The sequence below is a fragment of the Dama dama genome, chromosome 18 (genome assembly GCF_033118175.1).
Source record: "Dama dama isolate Ldn47 chromosome 18, ASM3311817v1, whole genome shotgun sequence".
NCBI classification, from domain to species: Eukaryota; Metazoa; Chordata; class Mammalia; order Artiodactyla; family Cervidae; genus Dama; species Dama dama.
The window spans coordinates 67,961,708-67,982,831 of record NC_083698.1 but is presented as its reverse complement, the minus strand read 5'-3'; the positions used below and the strand labels follow the sequence as shown (position 1 = coordinate 67,982,831).

Below are 21,124 nucleotides of genomic sequence, written 5' to 3'. Positions count from 1 at the left end.
TAATGTCTGTTCCTAAAGGAAATCAGTCCTAAATATTCATTGGAAGGACTGATGCTGAAGCTCCAATACTTTGGCCACCTGATGCAGAGAGCTGACTCACTGGAAAAGACCCTGATTCTGGGAACGATTGAAGGCAGGAGGAAAGGGGGACAACAGAGTATGAGATGGTTGGATGGCATCATCAATTTGATGGACATGAGTTTGAGCAAGCTACGAGACTGGTGATGGGCAGGGAAGCCTGGTGTGCTACAAAGGGTCACAAAGAGTCAGACACAACTGACTGTACTGAACTGAATGTTTGTTCCTGATCATTTTCCCTGTTCTGAAGATGGTCTAAAATTATTATAGCTACCCCAGCTTTCTTTTGATTAATGTTAGCATGGTATATCCTTCCCATTATTTTACTTTTAATCTACCTGTGGTTGTTGAGTTGCTAAGCTGTGTCCAACTCTTTGTGACCCCGTGGACTATAGCATGCCAGGCTTCCCTATCCTTCACCCAGAGTTTGCTCAGACTCATGTCTATTGAGTTGGTGGTGCCATCCAACCATCTCACCCTCCGTCGTCCCCTTCTCTTCCTGCCCTTGGTCTTTCCCAGCATCGGAGTCTGTTCCATTGAGTCAGCTCTTCCCATCAGGTGGCTAAAGTATTAGAACTTCAGCATCAGTCCTTTAATGAATACTCGGAATTGATTCCTTTAGCATTGACTGGTTTAATCTCCTTGCAGTCCAAGGGACTCTTAAGAGTCTTCTCCAGCACCACATTTCAAAAGCATCAATTCTTTGGTGCTCAACCTTCTTTATGATCCAACTCTCACATCCGTACATGACTACTGGAAAAACCATAGCTTTAACTCCATGAACCTTTGTCATCAAAGTGATGTTTCAGTCTAGGTTTTCTTCCAAGGAATGAGTGTCTTTTAATATCATGGCTGCAGTCACCGTTTGCAGTGATTTTGAAGCCCAAGAAAGTAAAATCTGCCACTCTTTTCATTTTTTCCCCATCTATCTGCCATGAAGTGATGGGACTGGATGTCATGATCTTCATTTTTGAGTAGTGAGTTTTAAACCAGCTTTTTCACTCTCCTCTTTTACCTTTATCAAGAGGCTGTTTAGTTCCTCCTCACTTTCTGCCGTTAGGTAGTATCATCTGAATATCTGAGGTTGTTGCTATTTCTCCTGGCAATCTTGATTCCAGCTTGTGATTCATCCAGCCCGGTATTTCTCATGATGTACTCTGCATATAAGTTAAATAAGCAGGGTGACAATATAGAGCCTTGACATACTCCTTTCTCAATTTTGAACTGGTCCTTTGTTCTATGTCCAGTTCTAACTGTTGCTTCTTGACCTACATACAGGTTTTTCAGGAGGCAGGTAAAGTCATCTGGTATTCATTCATCTCTGTTTAAGAATTTTCCACAGTTTATTGTGATCCAAGCAGTCAAAGGCTTTACATAGTCAGTGAAGCAAAGTTGATGTTTTTCTGGAATTCTCTTGCTTTTTCTATGATCTAGCGGAAGTTGGCAGTTTGATCTCTGCTTCCTCTGCCTTTTCTAAATCCAGCTTGTACCTCTGGAAGTTCTCAGTTCACATATTCTTGAAGCCTAGCTTGAATGATTTTGAACATTACCTTGCTGGCATGTGAAATGAGTGCAGCTGTGCTGTATTTTAAACATTGTTTGGCATAGCAAACACCATTTCCCAACAACAGAAGAGATGACTCTTCACATGGACATCACCAGATGGTCAATATAGAAATCAGATTGATTATATTCTTTGCAGTCAAAAATGGAGATGCTCCATACAGTTAGCAAAAGCAACACCTGGAACTGACTGTGGCTCAGATCATGAGTTTCTTATTGCAAAATTCAGACTTAAATTGAAGAAAGTAGGGAAAACCACTCAGCTATTCAGGTATGACCTAAATCAAATCCTTATGATTATACGGTCAAAGTGACAAATAGATTCAAGGGATAAGATCTGATCCAGTGCCTGAAGAACTGTGGATGGAGGTTCATAATATTGTACAGTAGGCAGTGACCAAAACCACCTCAAAGGAAAAGAAATGCAAAAAGGCAAAATGATTATCTGAGAAGGCCTTACAAAGAGCTGAATAAAGAAGAGAAGTGAAAGGCAAAGAAGAAAGGGATAGACATATCCTACTGAATGCAGATTTCCAAAGACTAGTAAGGAGAGATAAGAAAGCCTTCCTCAGTGATCAGTGCAAAGAAATAGAGGAAGAAATAGAATGGGAATGACTAGAGATCTCTTCAAGAAAATTAGAGGTACCAGGGGAACGTGTCATGCAAAGATGGGCACAATAAAGGACAGAAATGGCAAGGACCTCATAGAAGCAGAGGGACTAAAAAGAGTTGGCAAGAATACACAGAAGAACTGTACAATAAGGTCTTAATGACTCAGAAAACCATGATGATGTAGTCACTCACCTGAGCCAGTCATTCCTGGAGTGTAAAGTCAAGTGGGCTTTAGGGAGCATTACGGCGAACAAAGCTAGTGTAGGTGATGGAATTCCGGCTGAGCTATTTTGAATCCTGAAAGGTAATGCTGTTAAAGTACTGGACTCAATATGCCAGCAAATTTGGAAAACTCAGCAGTGGCCATAGAACTGGGAAAGGTCAGTTTTCATTCCAGTCCCAAAGAAGGGCAATGCCAAAGAATGTTCAAACTACTGTACAATCTACATCTATTTTTACATTTAAAGTGGTCTTTTTTTTTTTTATAGACAGCAAGATACGTAAGTCTTCTTTACTTATTGTTTGGTCTTCTATTCATTTTCTGCCATCTGTTTTAATTAAGCATTTTATGATTTCATTTTTTCTCCTTTTTATATATTTATTTTTAGTGGTTTCCCCTTGATTTTAAAATAAAGATTTACAACTAATCTCAGTCCATTTCCCCTATTTTACTTCACTGTATTACTGCACATGAAGTAACTATCTTATAAGAGTATTTCCAATTTCTCCCTTATAACATAGCTGTCAGTCATTTCATTTATCCATAAGCTATAACCACCAAACACATTGTTGCTATTAATTTTGAAGAGTTAATCTATTAGATTAAGAATTTTTTTTAGATTTTATTTTACTTTCATTTATTTTTTCTTTAATGCCTTTTTTTTTTTTTTCTTAATGGAGATCTGGTTTTTGGACATATATTATTTTCCTCTTTCTGAAGAACCTCTTTTAATGTTATTTTCAAGGCTGGTCTATTAGCAATAAATTCCCAGTCTTTGTCAGACAGAGTCTTTATTTCTCCTTCAAAAAACTTCATTTTTGAAGGATAGTTTGACTGTGTACCTATAATTCTAGGTTGATAGGATTTTTTCTTTCTATACTTTAAGTATTTCACTACACTCTCTTCTTGCTTCCTTGATTTCTAGAAAAGTCCTGTGTAATTCTTATCCTTGCTCCTCCATAGGTAAGAATATTTTTCCTCCAGTTTCTTTCAAACTTTTCTCTCTGTCTTTGATTTTTGCACTTTGAATATGATTGTTTGATGATCTCTCATATTGCTGGATCTGTAGTTTGGTGTCTATCATTAATTTTTTAAAATTCTGTCATTATAGCCTCAAGTATTCTTCTGTTTCTCTTTGTATGCTCTTCCCCTTATATGTGTGTTACATCTTCCTGTAGTTGTCCCACAGTCCTTAGATTTGTTCTATTCCATTTGTGTCATTCCTTTTTTATCTTTGATTTCAGTGTGAGAGGTTTCTATTGGCATATCTTTAGGCTCACTGATTGTTTTTCTTTTTTTTTCATTCAGTCATGTCTGAATCTTTGTGACCCCATGGACTATACAGTCCATGGAATTCTCTAGGCCATTATACTGGAGTGAGCAGCCTTTCCCTTCTCCAGGGGATCTCCCCAAACCAGGGATCGAACCCAGTTCTCCCGCATTACAGGTGGATTCTTTACCAGCTGAGCCACAAGGGAAGCCCTCACTGATTGTTTTTCATGTGCTTATTGGCCATTTGTATATCTATGGGGAAATGTTTATTTAGATTCTTTGCCCATTTTTTGAATCAAGTTGTTTTTGTGTGTGTTGAATATTGGGAGTTTTACATATACATCTTAGCTATTAATTCCTTATGAGATATGTGGTTTGCAAATATTTTTCCTATTTGGTTGGTTACCTGTTTAGTCTTGATATTATCTTTTGGTGCATAGTTTTTTTGTTGTTGTTTTTTGTTTTTTTTTTAATTCTCAAGAAATACTTTTACCTATTTTTTTTTTTCTGTTGCCTATGCCTTTGGTGTCATAGCCAACAAATTGCCATTTACAGTGTTATGAAGCTTTGACTCTGTTTTGTTTTCTTCTCATAGTTTTACAGTTTTAGGTCTTAGGTTTAGGTCTTTGATCCATTTTCAAGTTGTTTCATATAGTGTTAGATAGTGATCCATTTTCATTCTTTTATGTGTGAATATCCAGTTTTCCCAGCTGTGTTTGCCACCCTTGTCAAAAATTATTGGACTGTACATGTGAGCATTTATTTCTGGACTCTCTTCTATCTCATTGCTCTGTATGTCTGTCTTTAAGACAGTACCACACTGTTTTGATTACTGTAGCTTGGTAGTAAGTTTTGAAATCAGAAAATGTGAATCTTCTACTTTATTCTTTTTCAGAATTGTTTTGGCTGTTCTGGGTGCCTTGCAATTCCATACAAATTTTAGAATCAGTATGTCAGTTTCTACAAAGAACTCTTCTGGGATTCCAGTAGACATTGTATTGATTATTCTAAGGGAGTATTACCATCTTAACAGCACAAAGTTTTTAGATCCATGATCATGAAGTGATTTTTCATTTAAATCTTTATTTCTTTCAACAATGTTTTATAGTTTTCAGAGTATGAGTTTTCACTTTCATTAAAATTACCTTAAGTATTTTACTCTTTTCACTGCTATTGTGAATGGAATTATTTTCTTAATTTTCTTTTCAGATTGTTCATTTTTAGTATATAGTATATTGATTGTTGTACATTAATCTTCTATCCTGCAATCTTGCTTAACTTGTATATTGGTTCCAATAGTTTTTCAGTGGATTCCTTAGGATTTTCTTAATACAAATCTATGAATAAAGATAGTTTTACTTCTTTCTTTATAATCTGAATGCCTTTTATTTCTTTTTTTGGAACATTCTTCATTGGCCTTTTTATTTATTTTAATTGAATTATAATTGATTTACAGTGTTGTGTTAATTTCTGCTGTACAACAGAGGGACTCAGTTAAACATATACATATACATTCTTTTTTTTTTTTCATTTATTTTTATTAGTTGGAGGTTAATTACTTTACAATATTGTAGTGGTTTTTGTCATACATTGACATGAATCAGCCATGGATTTACATGTATTCCTCACCCCGATCACTAATTGTCATGTCTAGGAGATTGAGTACAAATGTTGAATACAGTGATGAGAGAAGACTTTCTTGTTTCCAATCTTAGGGGAAAACTACCTGTTAAATACAATAATATTCACTATTGAATATAATAGTACCTGTGGGTCTGTATTCTGTGTTCTAAACCTTGACTTTTTTTTTTACATATTCATATCAATATCTACAAAGAACCTTTGTACTCTTTAAAGGTAGCATGATATTCCATTGTATTGAGTATATCAAAAAAATTTTAGTCAAACTTCTGGTAAATATTTAGGTGGCTTTTTTACTTATAAGTCATGCTTTAATATGCAGTCTTGCTACATGTTATTTTACACCTGTATGTATATCTCTAGGATAAATGTTAAAAGAATTGTGTGATTTTGGTTGCTATAGTCATACTGCTCACTAGTGTGCTCCCACCAGAAAAAAAAATGTGTAAGTGTCTTCTGACGTACTCTCAACAACATAGTATATTACTAGAATTTTATCTTTGCCAGTCTCATAAAGAAATTAATATTTCAGCATAGTTTTAGTTGCATTTCTCTTATGAAGGAGATTGTGTATCTTTTCATATGTTTAAGAAGTATTTGAATTTCCTTTTTTGTGAATATTTTTTGTAAAGATTCTCATTTTTAGTTTTTTGACATCTGTTTGGTTCTCCTAATTCTACAGGTATCTCTAAGAGTGGCTCAACTCCCTGAGTACCTAGAGATACAGTTTATCTAATCTAAGAATTTGAGCTTTTTTTGGTTCACTAGATGACAAATTCTTTACTCATTAAATAATTCAATTCTAATTTAGTTATACTTATTTCATGCATTTTTTCAACAAAACATATCTCACCTTTTTTGACATGTATGTAGTAGCAAAGTAAAAATTGAATTCTCCATTCTCTTTTGTCTCATTTCTACTTTCTGCTCAAATTTTTTTACCAATTTTTAATTATTTGTGGATTGCTGTTGTCTTAGATCAAAAATCTCTAGAATAAAAGATGTCTGTTGGCCACAGTCACTCTTATCTCCTATTTATTTAATCGCTTTTTAAAGAAGTACCTAATTAGCAACTACTGTATATTTAGCCATGTTCTAAAAAGAAACAATATATAGTATTTTTGTTTTTAAGGGAGAAAGATAAGGTTACTACACATAATAATTATAACATTATCGTTACTAGATAATAGCATTTGTCACTTTACGTACAGTGCACAACTTTTGTTAAAAATTTTGTTTACCAGCATGGATGAACTGTGCTTGCACAAAATACCCGGAAGTTTTGAAAGAACTCTTTCTTCCCTGCAGTTCATTTTTCTAAGGTGCAGTGTTGAATAGGATTCTTAGAACTAGACATACAAGAGGGCTAGGCTATATTTGTGTCAACTCCAGGTATTCTACAAAGTCAGTTATGGCATGTTCTTCCAAGTGCTTGTGGCAGGAGAAATATATTTTTATTGAGTTGTGTTAGATTTCTAATAATTCTTTTTCTTAAAGGAAACAAGACACATTTATTCAAATAGCATATATGATTCATTTCTGTCTCTGGTAAGTTTTCAGTATTTCCTTTGTCGTTTTGTTTGATTGTGTGAGCTGCATCACTTCAGTAGTGTCTGACCCTTTGTGATCCTATGGATTATAGTCCTCTAGGCCCTTCTGTCCATGAGCTTCTCCAGGCAGGAATGCTGGAGTAGATTGCCATCTCCTCCTCCCAGGGATCTTCCCGACTCAGGGATAAAACCCACATTTCTTAAGTCTCCTGCATTGGCAGGTGGGTTTCTTACCACTAGCGCCACCTGGGAAGCCTGCTTGATTAGTTAAATTCAAGTTGGTACTTGCCTCTTCAGTCAGTCAGTCAGCTCAGTTGCGTCCGACTCTTTGTGACCCCATGGACTGTAGCACACCAGGCTTCCCTGACTTGCCTCTTGAAAGCTACTAAATAAATTTTGACTTGAGGTCTCAACTTCTTTCACATTATACAAGAACTTAAAAAGTTACATGTTAACAAATATTGACCTATAGTTGCTTTCTTGGAAATACTAAAGTTTATATTAATTGAACCCAACTGTATTTCAGAAATTGATTTTCTATATTAATTATAGCTGCAGTTTCACTTAGAAACATTTTCTTTCTCTGAGGATTTATGTGTTGTGTAGTGACATTTTTTTCCTACCATAGAAGCAATCTGTAGGGTTGATGGGCAGACACCTTCAGGTATGTTTGTTTTTGTAGCACACTTCTGCCTTCTACTTGACTTCCTCTTTCTCTCTTGTGGGTAGTCTTTCCACATTCCCTCCTGTCCTCTCACAGCTTAGGAGCAATAAGATCAGTGAAGATAGAAAGGAAGGGAAAGGTATTAGAGTTTCCAAGCCTGTGATCTTTCCTGTTCCTCTACTTTTCCTGAAGACTTCAATTTAATCAAAAAGTAACATAGGATATTATAGAAAATATATTGGCTTTAGTACCTGAAAATTTTAAGCCAGTCATCATCTGTTCCCTGGAGCAACAGGTAATTCTTATAGCTCTTTGAGCAAGAGGATGGAGATGGACAGTGTGGGTGGTCATCTTGAACCATCGGAGTATAATTTAGCACATCTACACGAAGGAGCCATGCTAAGAAGCAACAACTCAACCAGCAGTCAGTGAGAGCATATATCACACTTGTAAATGATTGATAATAATGTATAATATTTTAGATTAAATAATTAACTGTAAGATGATGATAGGGTAGCCTACTGTATAATCAAAAAGTTGAATAAGATTTAATAGGTAAGAGCTCAAGTTTGATGATGTTGGACGACCTCACTTAGCTGCTTACAAGTAGTGTGAACTCAGGCAGTCACTTTATCTCATTTTGCATTATCAGGGTCTGTGTCTATAAGGTGAGGATGATAACAACATACCTACCTTAGCTGACTACACACATGCACACTCTGATACTGAACTTAGAATGTATTTACTGGCACAAAACAAAAACCTTCAATAAATGTTCAGGTTCTTTTCTTCCTTTTTTTAAGCTTTCATATACTATCGTTAGAGTATTAAGACTATTTGCAAGGTTAATCATGCTAAATTGGATTTTTTTTAAACAACAAATATTTATATTAAAACAATTAGCAAGGGTTTCCCTGCTGGTCCAGTGGTTCAGGATTTACCTTACAGTGTGAGAGGCACTAGTTTGATCCCTAGTTGGGGAGGATCCCACATGCCACAGGGCACCTGAGCCCATGTGCCACAACTGATGATCCTGCACTCTGAAGCCCATAAGCCGCAATACCGAAGCCCGTGCTCCACGACAGGAGAGGCCACCGCAGTGAGAAACCCTTGCAACTAGAGAGTAGCCCCACTCTCTACAACTGAAGAAAGCATGTGCATAGCACCAATAAGACCCAGCCCAGCCAAAGAATAAATGAATACATAAGTAAAAAACAGTATTTCCAGCTTGTTTTATAAGAGCTAAGTAGTTGTGTATATTATTTTATTTTTTTTCCTTAGTGGTTATAATCATTCCATGATATGTTAAATGGTCTCATCATCATCTCTTTGTCAGGCTTCTGTTAGCTTTAAGAAAATTATAGATTTACCTGTTCACGCTGTTAGTGGCATCCCCTAGTCGTCTTAACACTTTTCATATCTAAATCTAATAGAAACTCATTGCTCTATTTAAATTACACATGGTCTTTTTGACAGTTTTGTTTCATAAAAATTATAATTTCTTCTTATCAGTTTATTTCATATGACTTAAAATTTCTTCGTTGGAGGTATTCCTTTAAAGTGTTGCTAATAGCCCCTCTCTTCCACTTATATTTATGTCATTGTTGTGAATTATCTGGAAAATATATTTAAATGAAAAAAATGCATTTTTAAAATTAGAAGGTATATGATTTAGAAGATGAGATACAAAAGCCAAGAATGTGAGATAGCTCATTAACAATTTTACATTGATATGTGTGAAATGATTTTTTAAATAAAATATTTAAAAGTAAAAGAAATAGAAGGTGTATTAGAATTCCGAAGGATCCACTCTGTATGGTAGAAATAACATGTACAGTATTATAGGTATCAGATAACGTTTAAACAATACTGTAACAACTTGAAATTTGAAATTTTTTCCTTCACTCACAGAACTAGAACTTAATATTTAAGTGTAAAACTTGTCATCTTACAAGGTTTCATTTTATAAATTAAATCTTTATAATTATGCTTTTCCTGTAAGATGTTAGTTGCTCAGTCATGTCCAATTTTGTGACTCCATGGACTATTGCCCACCAGGCTCCTCTCTCCACAGAATTCTCCAGGCAAGAGTACTGGAGTACTCACTTCACTTCCTCCTGGAGTGAAGTACTCACTTCACTTCCTCCTGGAGCAGCCCTTCCCTTCTCAAGGAGATCTTCCTGACCCAGGGGTTGAACCTGAGTCTCCTGCATTGTCGGCAGATTCTTTACCCCCTAAGCCACCAGGGAACTTCCCTAAAACTCTGTGCTTCCAATGCAGTGAGTGCAGGTTCAATACCAGGTCAAGGACACAAGATCCCACATGCCCCAAGATGAGGCCAAATAAATTATGCTTTACTTGTCTTCAAAATCAGACAGCAACTGTTTATCAGAAAAACAACACTCAAAAGATACAGACTGTTTACAGTGTTCATTCTGAGTTTGAATTTAAAACTCTGCTTTACTGCCACTGTTAAAGAATATTTAGGACTATTTATTTCCCATGACAATGTAATTGATGGTTCGTTTTCTGTGGAAAAGTTCAAGAGTTGCCTTTCCTGAATTGTCCTTTTTGCTGAATTTTCAAAATGGAAAATTGTAACTTTAGGATTATGGGGTTCTCAAAATGATTTTCATTGTTTTTTAAATGATAATCCATATCATGATTATGCCCTTATTTTTATTGTGCTTAATCATCAAATAAGTATGGTTTAGTCATTTAGCCACTAAAGTCATGTCCAACTCTTACAACTCCATGGACTGTAGCCTGCCAGGCTCCTCTGTCCATGGGATTCTCCAGGCAAGAGTATTGGAGTGGGTTGCCATTTCCTTCTCCAAAATAAAGCATAAACAGTATCATTTGAGCCTAAACTAGAATGTCATTAGGAAATTCTGTTGGGTAGGCAATATACTACATTTAAAAAACTTTTAAAATTATCATTGGCCTATTCAGTTTTTCCGTAATTTAGTTATAAAAATGAGTTGTCCATTATCTTTAGGGTAGGAATAGAGGCCAAAGTTTATCATACTGCATGATAACATTTACTGTGAAATCTGTATATTACCTCTGATTGAAAGATTTGATTTCAGTAGATCAAACCATCAAGTAATATCTTTTAAAACTTTCAAAAGTTTTCAAGAAGAAGACCACAGTCTGAGCAAAGCAGTGTGTTATATACAGTATATAAAATATACTGGTATTTTTTTCAGGCTCATGAGAGGCTAGAAGATTCAAAACTAGAAGCTGTCAGTGATAACAACTTGGAATTAGTCAATGAAATTCTCGAAGATATCAGCCCTCTAATAAATGTGGATGAAGATGTGGCAGAACTGGTTGGTATACTCAAAGAGCCTCACTTCCAGGTAACTTTCTCTATTCTCTTCTTTCCAAGTCCCCTGTATTCCCAAAATATTCTTGTTGTAGTTTCTGTTTAAGATGAAGTTTTTAAAAGATTTAGGGCCATATTTTGCAAATTCCAACTTAGATGTTTTAATATCCTCATATGCTTATGATACATAAACAGATACACATACTATATAGATGTACAGTGTCTGTCAAAGAAATGCATTAGAGTGGGTTTTTCTTTGTGTAATTAAAAACGATAACAACAAACCTACTTCACCATCAGACCACATGCTTGGGACATTTTTCTCGCAGTGATAGTGGATTTTTCTTCCTTAATACCGCCATTTCCCAGCCCTTCTTGTGACTAGTGATATGGCTTTTCAGTATTGCTTCTAAGACTGGGGTGCGGCTGATGACCTTAGAATATGAGAGAGCTGTAGGGGATAGAAACTATGACATACTTTCCACAGGGACAAAAAATAAATTCAATTTAAGCATTTGTCTGTGTAGGTGAAGAGTTAATCAGTTTATCAAAGATGAATCAGTTTCAGAAGAGAGAAAGAAAAGTGGAAATTTCTTAGAAATCTGTAATTAAGACAATTTGGTATTGGGGCAGTATTAGAAAAATAGATTACCTGAAGAAAAGAGAAACCCCAGAAATACATCCTCAGACAAATGGCAGCTTGATTTATGAGACACTAGAGAACGCACTGGTCATAGCAAACACCCTCTTCCAACCACACAAGAGGAGACTCTACACATGGACATCACCAGATGGTCAACACAGAAATCAGATTGATTATATTCTTTGCAGCCAAGGATGGAGAAGCTCTATACAGTCAGCAAAAACAAGACCGGGAGCTGACTCTGGCTCAGATCATGAACTCCTTATTGCCAAATTCAGACTTAAACTGAAGAAAGTAGGGAAAACCACTAGACCCTTCAGGTATGACCTAAATCAAATCCCTTATGACTATACAGTGGAAGTGAGAAATAGATTTAAGGGACTAGATCTGATAGACAGAGAGCCTGATGAACTATGGACAGAGGTTCGTGACATTGTACAGGAGACAGGGATCAAGACCATCCCCATGGAAAAGAAATGCAAAAGGCAAAATGGTTGTCTGAGGAGGTCTTTCAAATAGCTGTGAAACAAAGAGAAGCAAAAAGCAAAGGAAAAAAGGAAAGATATTCCCATTTGAATGCAGAGTTCCAAAGAATAGCCAGGAGAGATAAGAAAGCCTTCCTCAGCAATCAATGCAAAAAAATAGAGGAAAACAACAGAATGGGAAAGACTAGAGATCTCTTCAAAAAAATTAGAGATACCAAGGGAATATTTCATGCAAAAATGGGCTCAATAAAGGACAGAAATGGTATGGACCTAACAGAAGCAGAAGATATTAAGAAGAGGTGGCAAGAATACACAGAAGAACTATACAAAAAAGATCTTCACGACCCAGATAATCACAATGGTGTGATCACTCACCTAGAGCCAGACATCCTGGAATGTGGAAGTCAAGTGGGCCTTGGAAAGCATCACTACGAACAAAGCTAGTGGATGTGATGGAATTCCAATTGAGCTATTTCAAATCCTAAAAGATGATGCTGTGAAAGTGCTGCACTCAGTATGCCAGCAAATTTGGAAAACTCAGCAGTGGCCACAGGACTGGAAAAGGTCTGTTTTCATTCCAGTCCCTAAGAAAGGCAATGCCAAAGAATGTCCAAACTACTGCACAGTTGCACTCATCTCACACGCTAGTAAGGTAATGCTCAAAATTCTCCAAGCCAGGCTTCAGCAATATGTGAACCGAGAACTTCCAGATGTTCAAGCTGGTTTTAGAAAAGACAGAGGAACCAGAGATCCAATTGCCAATATCTGCTGGATCATCGAAAAAGCAAGAGAGTTCCAGAAAAACATCTATTTCTGCTTTATTGACTATGCCAAAACCTTCGACTCTGTGGATCACAATAAACTTTGGAAAATTCTGAAGGAAATGGAAATAACAGACCACCTGACCTGCCTCTTGAGAAACCTGTATGCAGGTCAGGAAGTCACAGTTAGAACTGGACATGGGACAACAGACTGGTTCCAAATAGGAAAAGGAGTATGTCAAGGCTGTATATTGTCACCCTGCTTATTTAACTTATATGCAGAGTACATCATGAGAAACGCTGGGCTGGAAGAAGCACAAGCTGGAATCAAGATTGCCGGGAGAAATATCAATAACCTCAGATATGCAGATGACACCACCCTTATGGCAGAAAGTGAAAAGGAACTAAAAAGCCTCTTGATGAAAGTGAAAGAGGAGAGTGAAAAAGTTGGCTTAAAGCTTAACATTCTGAAAACTAAGATCATGGCATCTGGTCCCATCACCTCATGGGAAATAGATGGGGAGACAGTGGAAACAGTGTCAGAGTTTATTTTGGGGGGTTCCAAAATCACTGCAGACGGTGATTGCAGCCATGAAATTAAAAGACGCTTACTCCTTGGAAGGAAAGTTATGACTAACCTAGATAGCATATTAAAAAGCAGAGACATTCCTTTGCCAACAAAGGTCCATCTGGTCAAGGCTATGGTTTTTCCAGTGGTCATGTATGGATGTGAGAGTTGGACTGTGAAGAAAGCTGAGCGCTGAAAGATTGATCCTTTTGAACTGTGGTGTTGGAGAAGACTCTTGAGAGTCCCTTGGACAGCAAGGAGATCAAACCAGTCCATCCTTAAGGAGATAAGCTCTAGGTGTTCATTGGAAGGACTGATGGTGAAGCTGAAACTCCAATACTTTGGCCACCTAATGCGAAGAACTGACTCATTGGAAAAGACCCTGATGCTGGAAGGGATTGGGGGCAGGAGGAGAAGGGGACGATGGAGAATGAGATGGCTGGATGGCATCACCGACTGGATGGGCATGAGTTTGAGTAAACTCTGGGAGTTGGTGATGGACAGGGAGGCCTGGCATGCTGCAATTCATGGGGTCGCCAAAAAGTCAGACACAACTGAGCGACTGAACTGATATTTTAGTGGAGAAAGAATGGACTGTCCAATAAATGGTCATGAGATAGAAGAATAAAGTGTCACCTGCTTGTCACTGCAAATCTTCACATTAAAAATCAAATGGCAGCACCCCTATGCTTTTCCTCAAGATTTTCCATGACTCTAACCGTGTTACTGCAAAAATTATGTAAATGCATAGTGAGATGGTTCCAACATAAATCTATATCTTAAGTACAAAAAATAGAAACACATGTCAGAGACACCATTATGCAGGGGCCAGTTAATTGAGGCCTTAAATGCATACTAAGATATTTGAACTTTATCCGGAGGACATTGGGAAACCTTGGGTAGGGATAGGGGTGGAGGCGGTTATTAAACAGGGAGAGGTCAGATTGTGGAGCTATATGGTTTTGTGCCAAGGTGAGAAGTTGTGATGGCAGCATAGATAGTGGGAAATGTGAGGATTTTCGAGTTTTAAGCTGTAAAATCAATAGGGCTTAGTGAGTGATTACATGCGACAGCCACAGAAGAGAAGTATGGGAAGTTGATAAGGACAGAATTTCTGACAAATAATTGATGGCATCTACTGAGATAAGGAACACTCTAGGAGGACTGTTTTGGGCATACTTATGTTAAAGTAACTGGCCATGTTAAGTTAGTGGTATCTTAGAAGTATGCATCTGGTAGAACTTTGCAAGCATGCTATATTTTTTATGTAAGTATAAAATTTAATGCATAAATTTATATGAGGTCTAATAAATATATAAACTTGTGAAATAGCAGCAAGTAAAAATGCAGAAATTAAGACATTAAATTTTTATTACCCAAATCACCACTATACTACCATGGTGCATATTTCTCCATATTTTTTCTATTCATAAATGTACATGTCTATTTTTTTCTTTACTGACTGCAATCATTTTGCATAAGCTGTTTTGTAGTTTACTGTTTTTTCAGCCATTGACTTCCACTTTTCCATTTCAGTGGACCTCTGTAACTTGCAGTGCATTTTACACAATAATACTCTTTACAGCTGGTTTATATGTACAAATTTTCAAATTAGGTCCGTATGTGGCATTAGTTAGACCATCCCTTTCTCCCCTGATTATGATGTTGACCTACTAGAGAGACCAGGCCAGGCCATTTTCCTGCAGAATCCACTCCTTGGATTTACTTGTGTGCTTTCCTGCTGTGTTGTTTAGCTCTCCTATTTCTTATAAACGGAAGTTTTACCTAAAAGATGGCTTGAGTTATATTTGAAACTGGGATGCATCTTGGGCTTCCTAGGTGGCACTAGTGGTAAAGAACCCACCTGCAGTGCAGAACACTTCAGAAACACAGGTTCAATCGCTGGGTCTGGAAGATCACCTGGAGGAGGGCATAGCAACCCACTCCAGTATTCTTGCCTGGAGAATCCCACTGACAGAAGAACCTTGGCGGTCTACAGTCCATAGGGTCACAAAGAGTTAGACATGACTAAAGCAACTTAGCTCGCACTCAGGATGCATCTTAAGTAAGGTGATACAACATAAATTAATCTGCATCAGATGATGTATAATATCTGGTTGGCCCATCACTCTTCTTTTTTTCTGAATTGAAATTTTTGTTTTTTTAAACTTTTAATTTTGTATTGGGGGGTGAGTGTGTTAGTCACATGGTTGTGTCTTTGTGTCTTTGTGACCCCATGGACTGTAGCTCCTCTGTCCTAGCCAATTAACAATGTTGTGATAGTTTCAAGTGAATAGCAAAGGGGTTCAGCCGTACATTGCCCCATCACTCTTGATGCTGAGATTATTCCCTTGATTAAGGGCAATGACAGCCAAATCCTACTCTTGAAAGCCTTTCCACTAAAAAGTAATCTAGTATGTTATTATTCTGGCATTATACAAATGCTGTTTCCTTTCAACCATTTACTTAGTGATGAGCTCAAATTAATAATCCTTGCCTCACTCAATATTTTCATTAGAGGTTGCAAAATGACGTTTTTCAAGTTCTCTCATTCTTAGCTGGTCTTCTTTTATAGAGTTTTTCCTCATCAGCTGAGCTGTTTAGTTAACCTACAATGCATTTCCGACTGAAAAGTTAGGGAAATGCCAGCTTCTTCCCTTTGCCAATTTTCACAGTAAAGAATTGTTTAAAAGGGCAATCTCAAATGGTAACAAATGAGATTTTTTCAGTCCTGTTTTTTAAGTAGCATTGTGGACTTAACAGAGTTTTCGTTAATTCATTGTTTCAATCCTATATAATCCTTTGTTTTGTTTTGATTTTTCAAATTATCATGACTCTTGGCCAGTTGTGGGCAGGTTTTTAATATATGAGAGATCTGGATCAAGAGAGTCCTCAGTAGTGGTTCAAGTCACAGGAATGGGTAATATTGCCTGAGAAGAGTGTACAGGGTAAAAGCTAAGCAGCCCAGGTTAGTGACTTAAGTAGCTTCCATAATTTATAGGAATAATCCTTAATATATGAATTTGTGAGTTTTTTTCTTCGTAATTTTTCTTCAGTCTTTTATACTATTTTCATGAAATGACTAAAAATTACCAATTAATGCCTTGGAAATTTTTAGTACTCTAATGGGGTAATGAACTGCTACTTTTAATAACTTATTCCATCTGTAATCAATAACCACAGGCTGTTTTGAATCCTTCTAGTCACTCTTGGAGGCCCATGATATTGTGGCATCAAAGTGTTACGAGTCACCTCCATCAAGCCCGGAAATGAATAATTCTTCTGTCAATAATCAGTTATTACCAGTAGATGCCATTCGTATTCTTGGTATTCACAAAAGGGCTGGGGAACCGCTGGTGAGTTGATCAGTCAGTGCCTTCTTAAATCTGAAATCTTACATACTTGTGACTGAGTCACTACTCTATCTCATTTTTTTCTTCCATAATTTATATCATTATGAAAACTTTACTCGTGTTTGTTTCATCGGTCTTTTTTGGCCTCTGTATAAAATACACAGGTGATACTCTCAACTTGATTTAGCATGCAGAATTAAACCAAAATTAAACTGAAATAGAGGAGAGAAGTTTGCCAATGAGTAGAAAACATTTCAGAGGATAACTATTTTTTTCCTATACCCTTTCAAGAAATGAACTGAGGTTGCTTGCTAATTATATATAGTAGCAAAATACAGAAGATCGTTGTTATTAAAAATTGAAGACATTGGTAGGACTCGGTAAGTAATGTTTATAGTTTCGTGCTAAGATGGCATTTCCGGGCTCTGACTATGAGAACAGTGAAGTGAGAAGAGAAAACACCAGGAACGAGGCCATCAGAACGCACAAATGCATTGCTTGCTCCTTTGAGCTTCCTCATATCTTGTGCAACGCAGCCTAAAATGTTTAATTTTCAAGGTTAGTCTTGCCATGGAAGTCCCTTTTTTAAGGGATGGTGTATGTTGTCACAGTTGTACGTGGTTTCATGAGACTGGAGTATTGAGTTACGAGTGAATGTGGGAAAAGTAGGAATGATTTACTCACTTATTTTTAGAATTGTTTTCTTATATATATATTCATGAATATTTATGATTTCTTCCTAACAACCTGAAATGAGTAATTCCATTCCTTATTTTCTTCAGGGTGTAACATTTAGGGTTGAAAATAATGATCTGGTAATCGCCCGAATCCTCCATGGAGGGATGATAGACCGTCAGGGTCTGCTTCATGTGGGAGATATCATTAAAGAAGTCAATGGCCATGAAGTTGGGAACAACCCAAAGGAATTACAAGAATTACTGAAAAATATTAGTGGAAGTGTCACCCTGAAAATTTTACCGAGCTATAGAGATACCATTATTCCTCAGCAGGTTAGTAATAAAATTCTTGCTAATACTTTTTTCCTTTAATCACACTGTTGGATATAACCACCAGTTGCTACTTTTTTGCTTAAGAGAAGAGAAAAAATGGTCTGGTTTAATTGTTCTAAAGTGCCTTATTTTGTCATTGGTGAATTCTTGGAATTTTTAAACAATATTATCTTACTATTCAAAAGGAATTTACTTGAGAAATCTCTCTGTGAATGCCATGAACCCTCTATTCAATTCAGTCATCAGTTGTATCATCTGATTCTTTGCGACCCCATGGACTGCAGCACGCCAGGCTTCCCTGTCTGTCACCAGCTCCTGGAGCTTGCTCAAACTCATGTACATCAAGTTGGTGATGCCATCCAGCCATCTCATCCTCTTTCATCCCCTTCTCCTCCTGCCTTCAATCTTTCCCAGAATCAGGGTCTTTTCAAACGAGTCAGTTCTTCATATCAGGTGGCCAGAGTATTAGAGTTTCAGCTTCAACATCAGTCCTTCCAATGAACACCCAACTGATCTCTTTTAGGATGAACTGGTTGGATCTCCTTGCAGTCCAAGGGGCTCTCAAGAGTCTTCTCCAACACCACAGTTCAAAAGCATCAATTCCTTGGTGCTCAGCTTTCTTTATAGTCCAACTCTCACATCCATACATGACTACTGGAAAAACCACAGCTTTGACTAGACAGACCTTTGTTGGCAAAGTCATGTCTCTGCTTTTTAATATGCTGTCTAGGTTGGTCATAGCTTTTCTTCCAAGGAGCAAGCATCTTTTAATTTCATGGCTGCAGTTACCATCTGCAGTAATTTTGGAGCCTCCAAAAATAAAGTCTCCCACTGTTTCCATTGTTTCCCCATCTATTTGTCATGAAGTGATGGGACTGGATGCCATGATCTTAGTTTTTCAAATGTTGAGTTTTAAGCCAACTTTTTGACTTAAACTCACCTTGTGCAGTGATTTTTGGACCCTAGCATTTCAGTAACCTACAGCTGATATGAGAAAAACCTTAAAGACTTTTTGTCATTAATTAGCAAACAGTTTTGACACATGTCATGTTCCAGGCCCTGTGAGGAAAATAAACATGTAGTCCTGATCACCTCTAGCTTAGTGTTCCAGTGATGGGCTAAACAGAGAATGAGGCCAGAAAGAGAGAATGGGTCCAAATTGAAAAGAATCTTGAACACGTGGTTTGTACCATTTGCTCTATGTTTTGTAACTGATTTTTAGGTAAAACAGATTATTAAGCATGGCAGTGTTTTAATGACAGTGGTCACTAACTTCATTATGTTGAGTGAATTTTAAAAAGGAGAGAGATGAGATTGTGTAGCCAGGAAGCAGATTTTTGAAAGTGTGAGGTAATTTGTGAAAGGCAATTCTCATGAAAGGCTGTGATGACTGCTTTGTTTCAAATAACTGTGCCACCACCTACTAGCTTATCCTCTGTCTTCGTTTTCTCATCTGTATAGGTAAGAATATTTCTTTTCTCAAAAGATTACTGTAAGGATCAAATAGGTTAATTCAGCAGCTCCTGTCACATCTGCATACCAGCCCATAGCTGCTGCTATTGTGATGATGGTAATTAGGTGGTGGTGTGATTCCAAAGAAATGGTAAAGAAGCCAAGAGTGATGAGATAATTGCAAAGGAACAATTGACACCTATGATAAGCATGTTGAAACTTGAGAGGGTTTTCAAATCCAGATAATGTAGATATAGGAAATATTCATCAGTGTTCTAGATGCATTTAATTATTTAGGTTTTCCAGAAGTTTGTTCCAAGTATGAGTAAAACTGCAGGTCTTTTACGTAAGATGCTGCCACTATACTTATTTTAATATTGTTAATATGATCATTTAAAAGACTAGTATGTCTCTTTCTATAAAAGTCTTTGAAATAACCTGTGTTGAATACCTGCTTTATATTGTTCTTTGGGGGAGTAAGAATAGTCAGTCATGAATTTTAGCATGTAAATTGGATTTCTGAAAATACACAGGCTTGTAGTGAACTTTCATTTAAATGAAGGATAGAGACCTTGTCTTTTCAAGGAAAAGACTCATAAGAGAAATGGCATTAGAAATTAGACATTTTAAATAGCTAATGTCCCTCAGACTATCTTTATTCCTCAGTTGGCACCTAAGTAGATTGGAAAAGTAGAACTTAAGATTTATTTATTTTTTAAAAATTATACATTATTTGTGATAGTTAGACTTTTCTTTTTAACCCACTGTAGTTCAAACTTCAGGATTCCTACCAGCTCACCATGACTATAATGGACTATTTTATTTTATAATGACTATTTTATGGAAAATTTTTTCTAATATCAATAGTGAGGGCTTTGGTTCAAATCCCTTTGTAGAATCTGCACCTGGTGAATGGTCTGAATGATGTGAAATGCAAGGATATTTAACCCTGTCTTAGACATATATTTTTCTCCATCTTGTGCCTTCTCAAAATCTGCTTTTTATTTAGCCTTCAGAACTGAGAGAAGGCATTGAAATAGGGGCGGTCTAACCTTCCATACAAGCCTGAGCCGATCTCAGACCTGTCTTACCATAAAAAAAGAAGGGACTAACATGAAGACTTCCAACAGAAGAGATGAAACACACCCAAAGTGGGACGTTTTTAAAGTGAAAGGGGGAATAATTACTAATTATACTGGAATAGGACTGTCCTGGGCACACTGTGTTCCTCTTATGAGAGACACTAATGGAAAGCAAGGGCTTTTAGCTTCTCCAGTTCTTCCGCTCTTTGACTAACTGGAAACTCCACCAGCTCTCTCTCTCAACTGCTGTGAGAGCAGGTGGAAACCAGGAGGTCTTCATACCAGGGTTGTGTTTTTCAAAGCATGGTCAGTAGATCATCTTTATCAATATCATTTGAGGTGCTTATTAAAAATCCAAAATTTTTCATGAGACCAAAAAATCTATATTTTTAAATAAATTTGAAGACCAGGAGGGGTTAGAAATTGCAGCTAACTCTGAAGTTCTCTAGCTTACATGTATGTAGGTTTCCAAAGACTGTTTAAAACTCCATTTCTTTATTTAAGGCCAAATTAATGGGAATTCTCTCTTTAAGGCCATTATGACCCACATAACAAAAATATTATGAGAAGTTTGTTTTATTTCATTCAAGGATGTATGTTAGAATTCTCAACAATGTATTAGCAAATGAAATTTAATGATATATAAAAAAGATAATGTGTCCAAGCTAGGATGGTTTCATGTTAGAAAGTTCATATATGTAACCAAACAAATTAACAGATTAAAGAAGAAAAATATAAGTAGAGAATTTGATAAAATTCAGTACCTATTCATGATTTTTTCAATAAGATTAGTAAATTGGGAACAGGAAAGAACCTCCTTGATCTTATTTTTTTAAAAAACT

At 36.6% G+C, this 21,124-nt stretch overlaps 1 protein-coding gene across 4 annotated transcripts in view; it reads left to right on the top strand.

Annotated features, from left to right (window-relative positions):
• The window catches only part of PALS2 (protein associated with LIN7 2, MAGUK p55 family member), a 113,032-nt gene that overhangs the window by 64,095 nt on the left and 27,813 nt on the right, over nt 1-21,124 (top strand). For all 4 annotated transcript variants that reach the window (XM_061165512.1, XM_061165510.1, XM_061165511.1 and 1 more), the window contains 3 exons: nt 10,810-10,962; nt 16,589-16,741; nt 17,521-17,748. In XM_061165512.1, the coding sequence (XP_061021495.1) occupies nt 10,810-10,962; nt 16,589-16,741; nt 17,521-17,748 (534 nt within the window). The remainder of the gene's footprint in view (nt 1-10,809; nt 10,963-16,588; nt 16,742-17,520; nt 17,749-21,124) is intronic.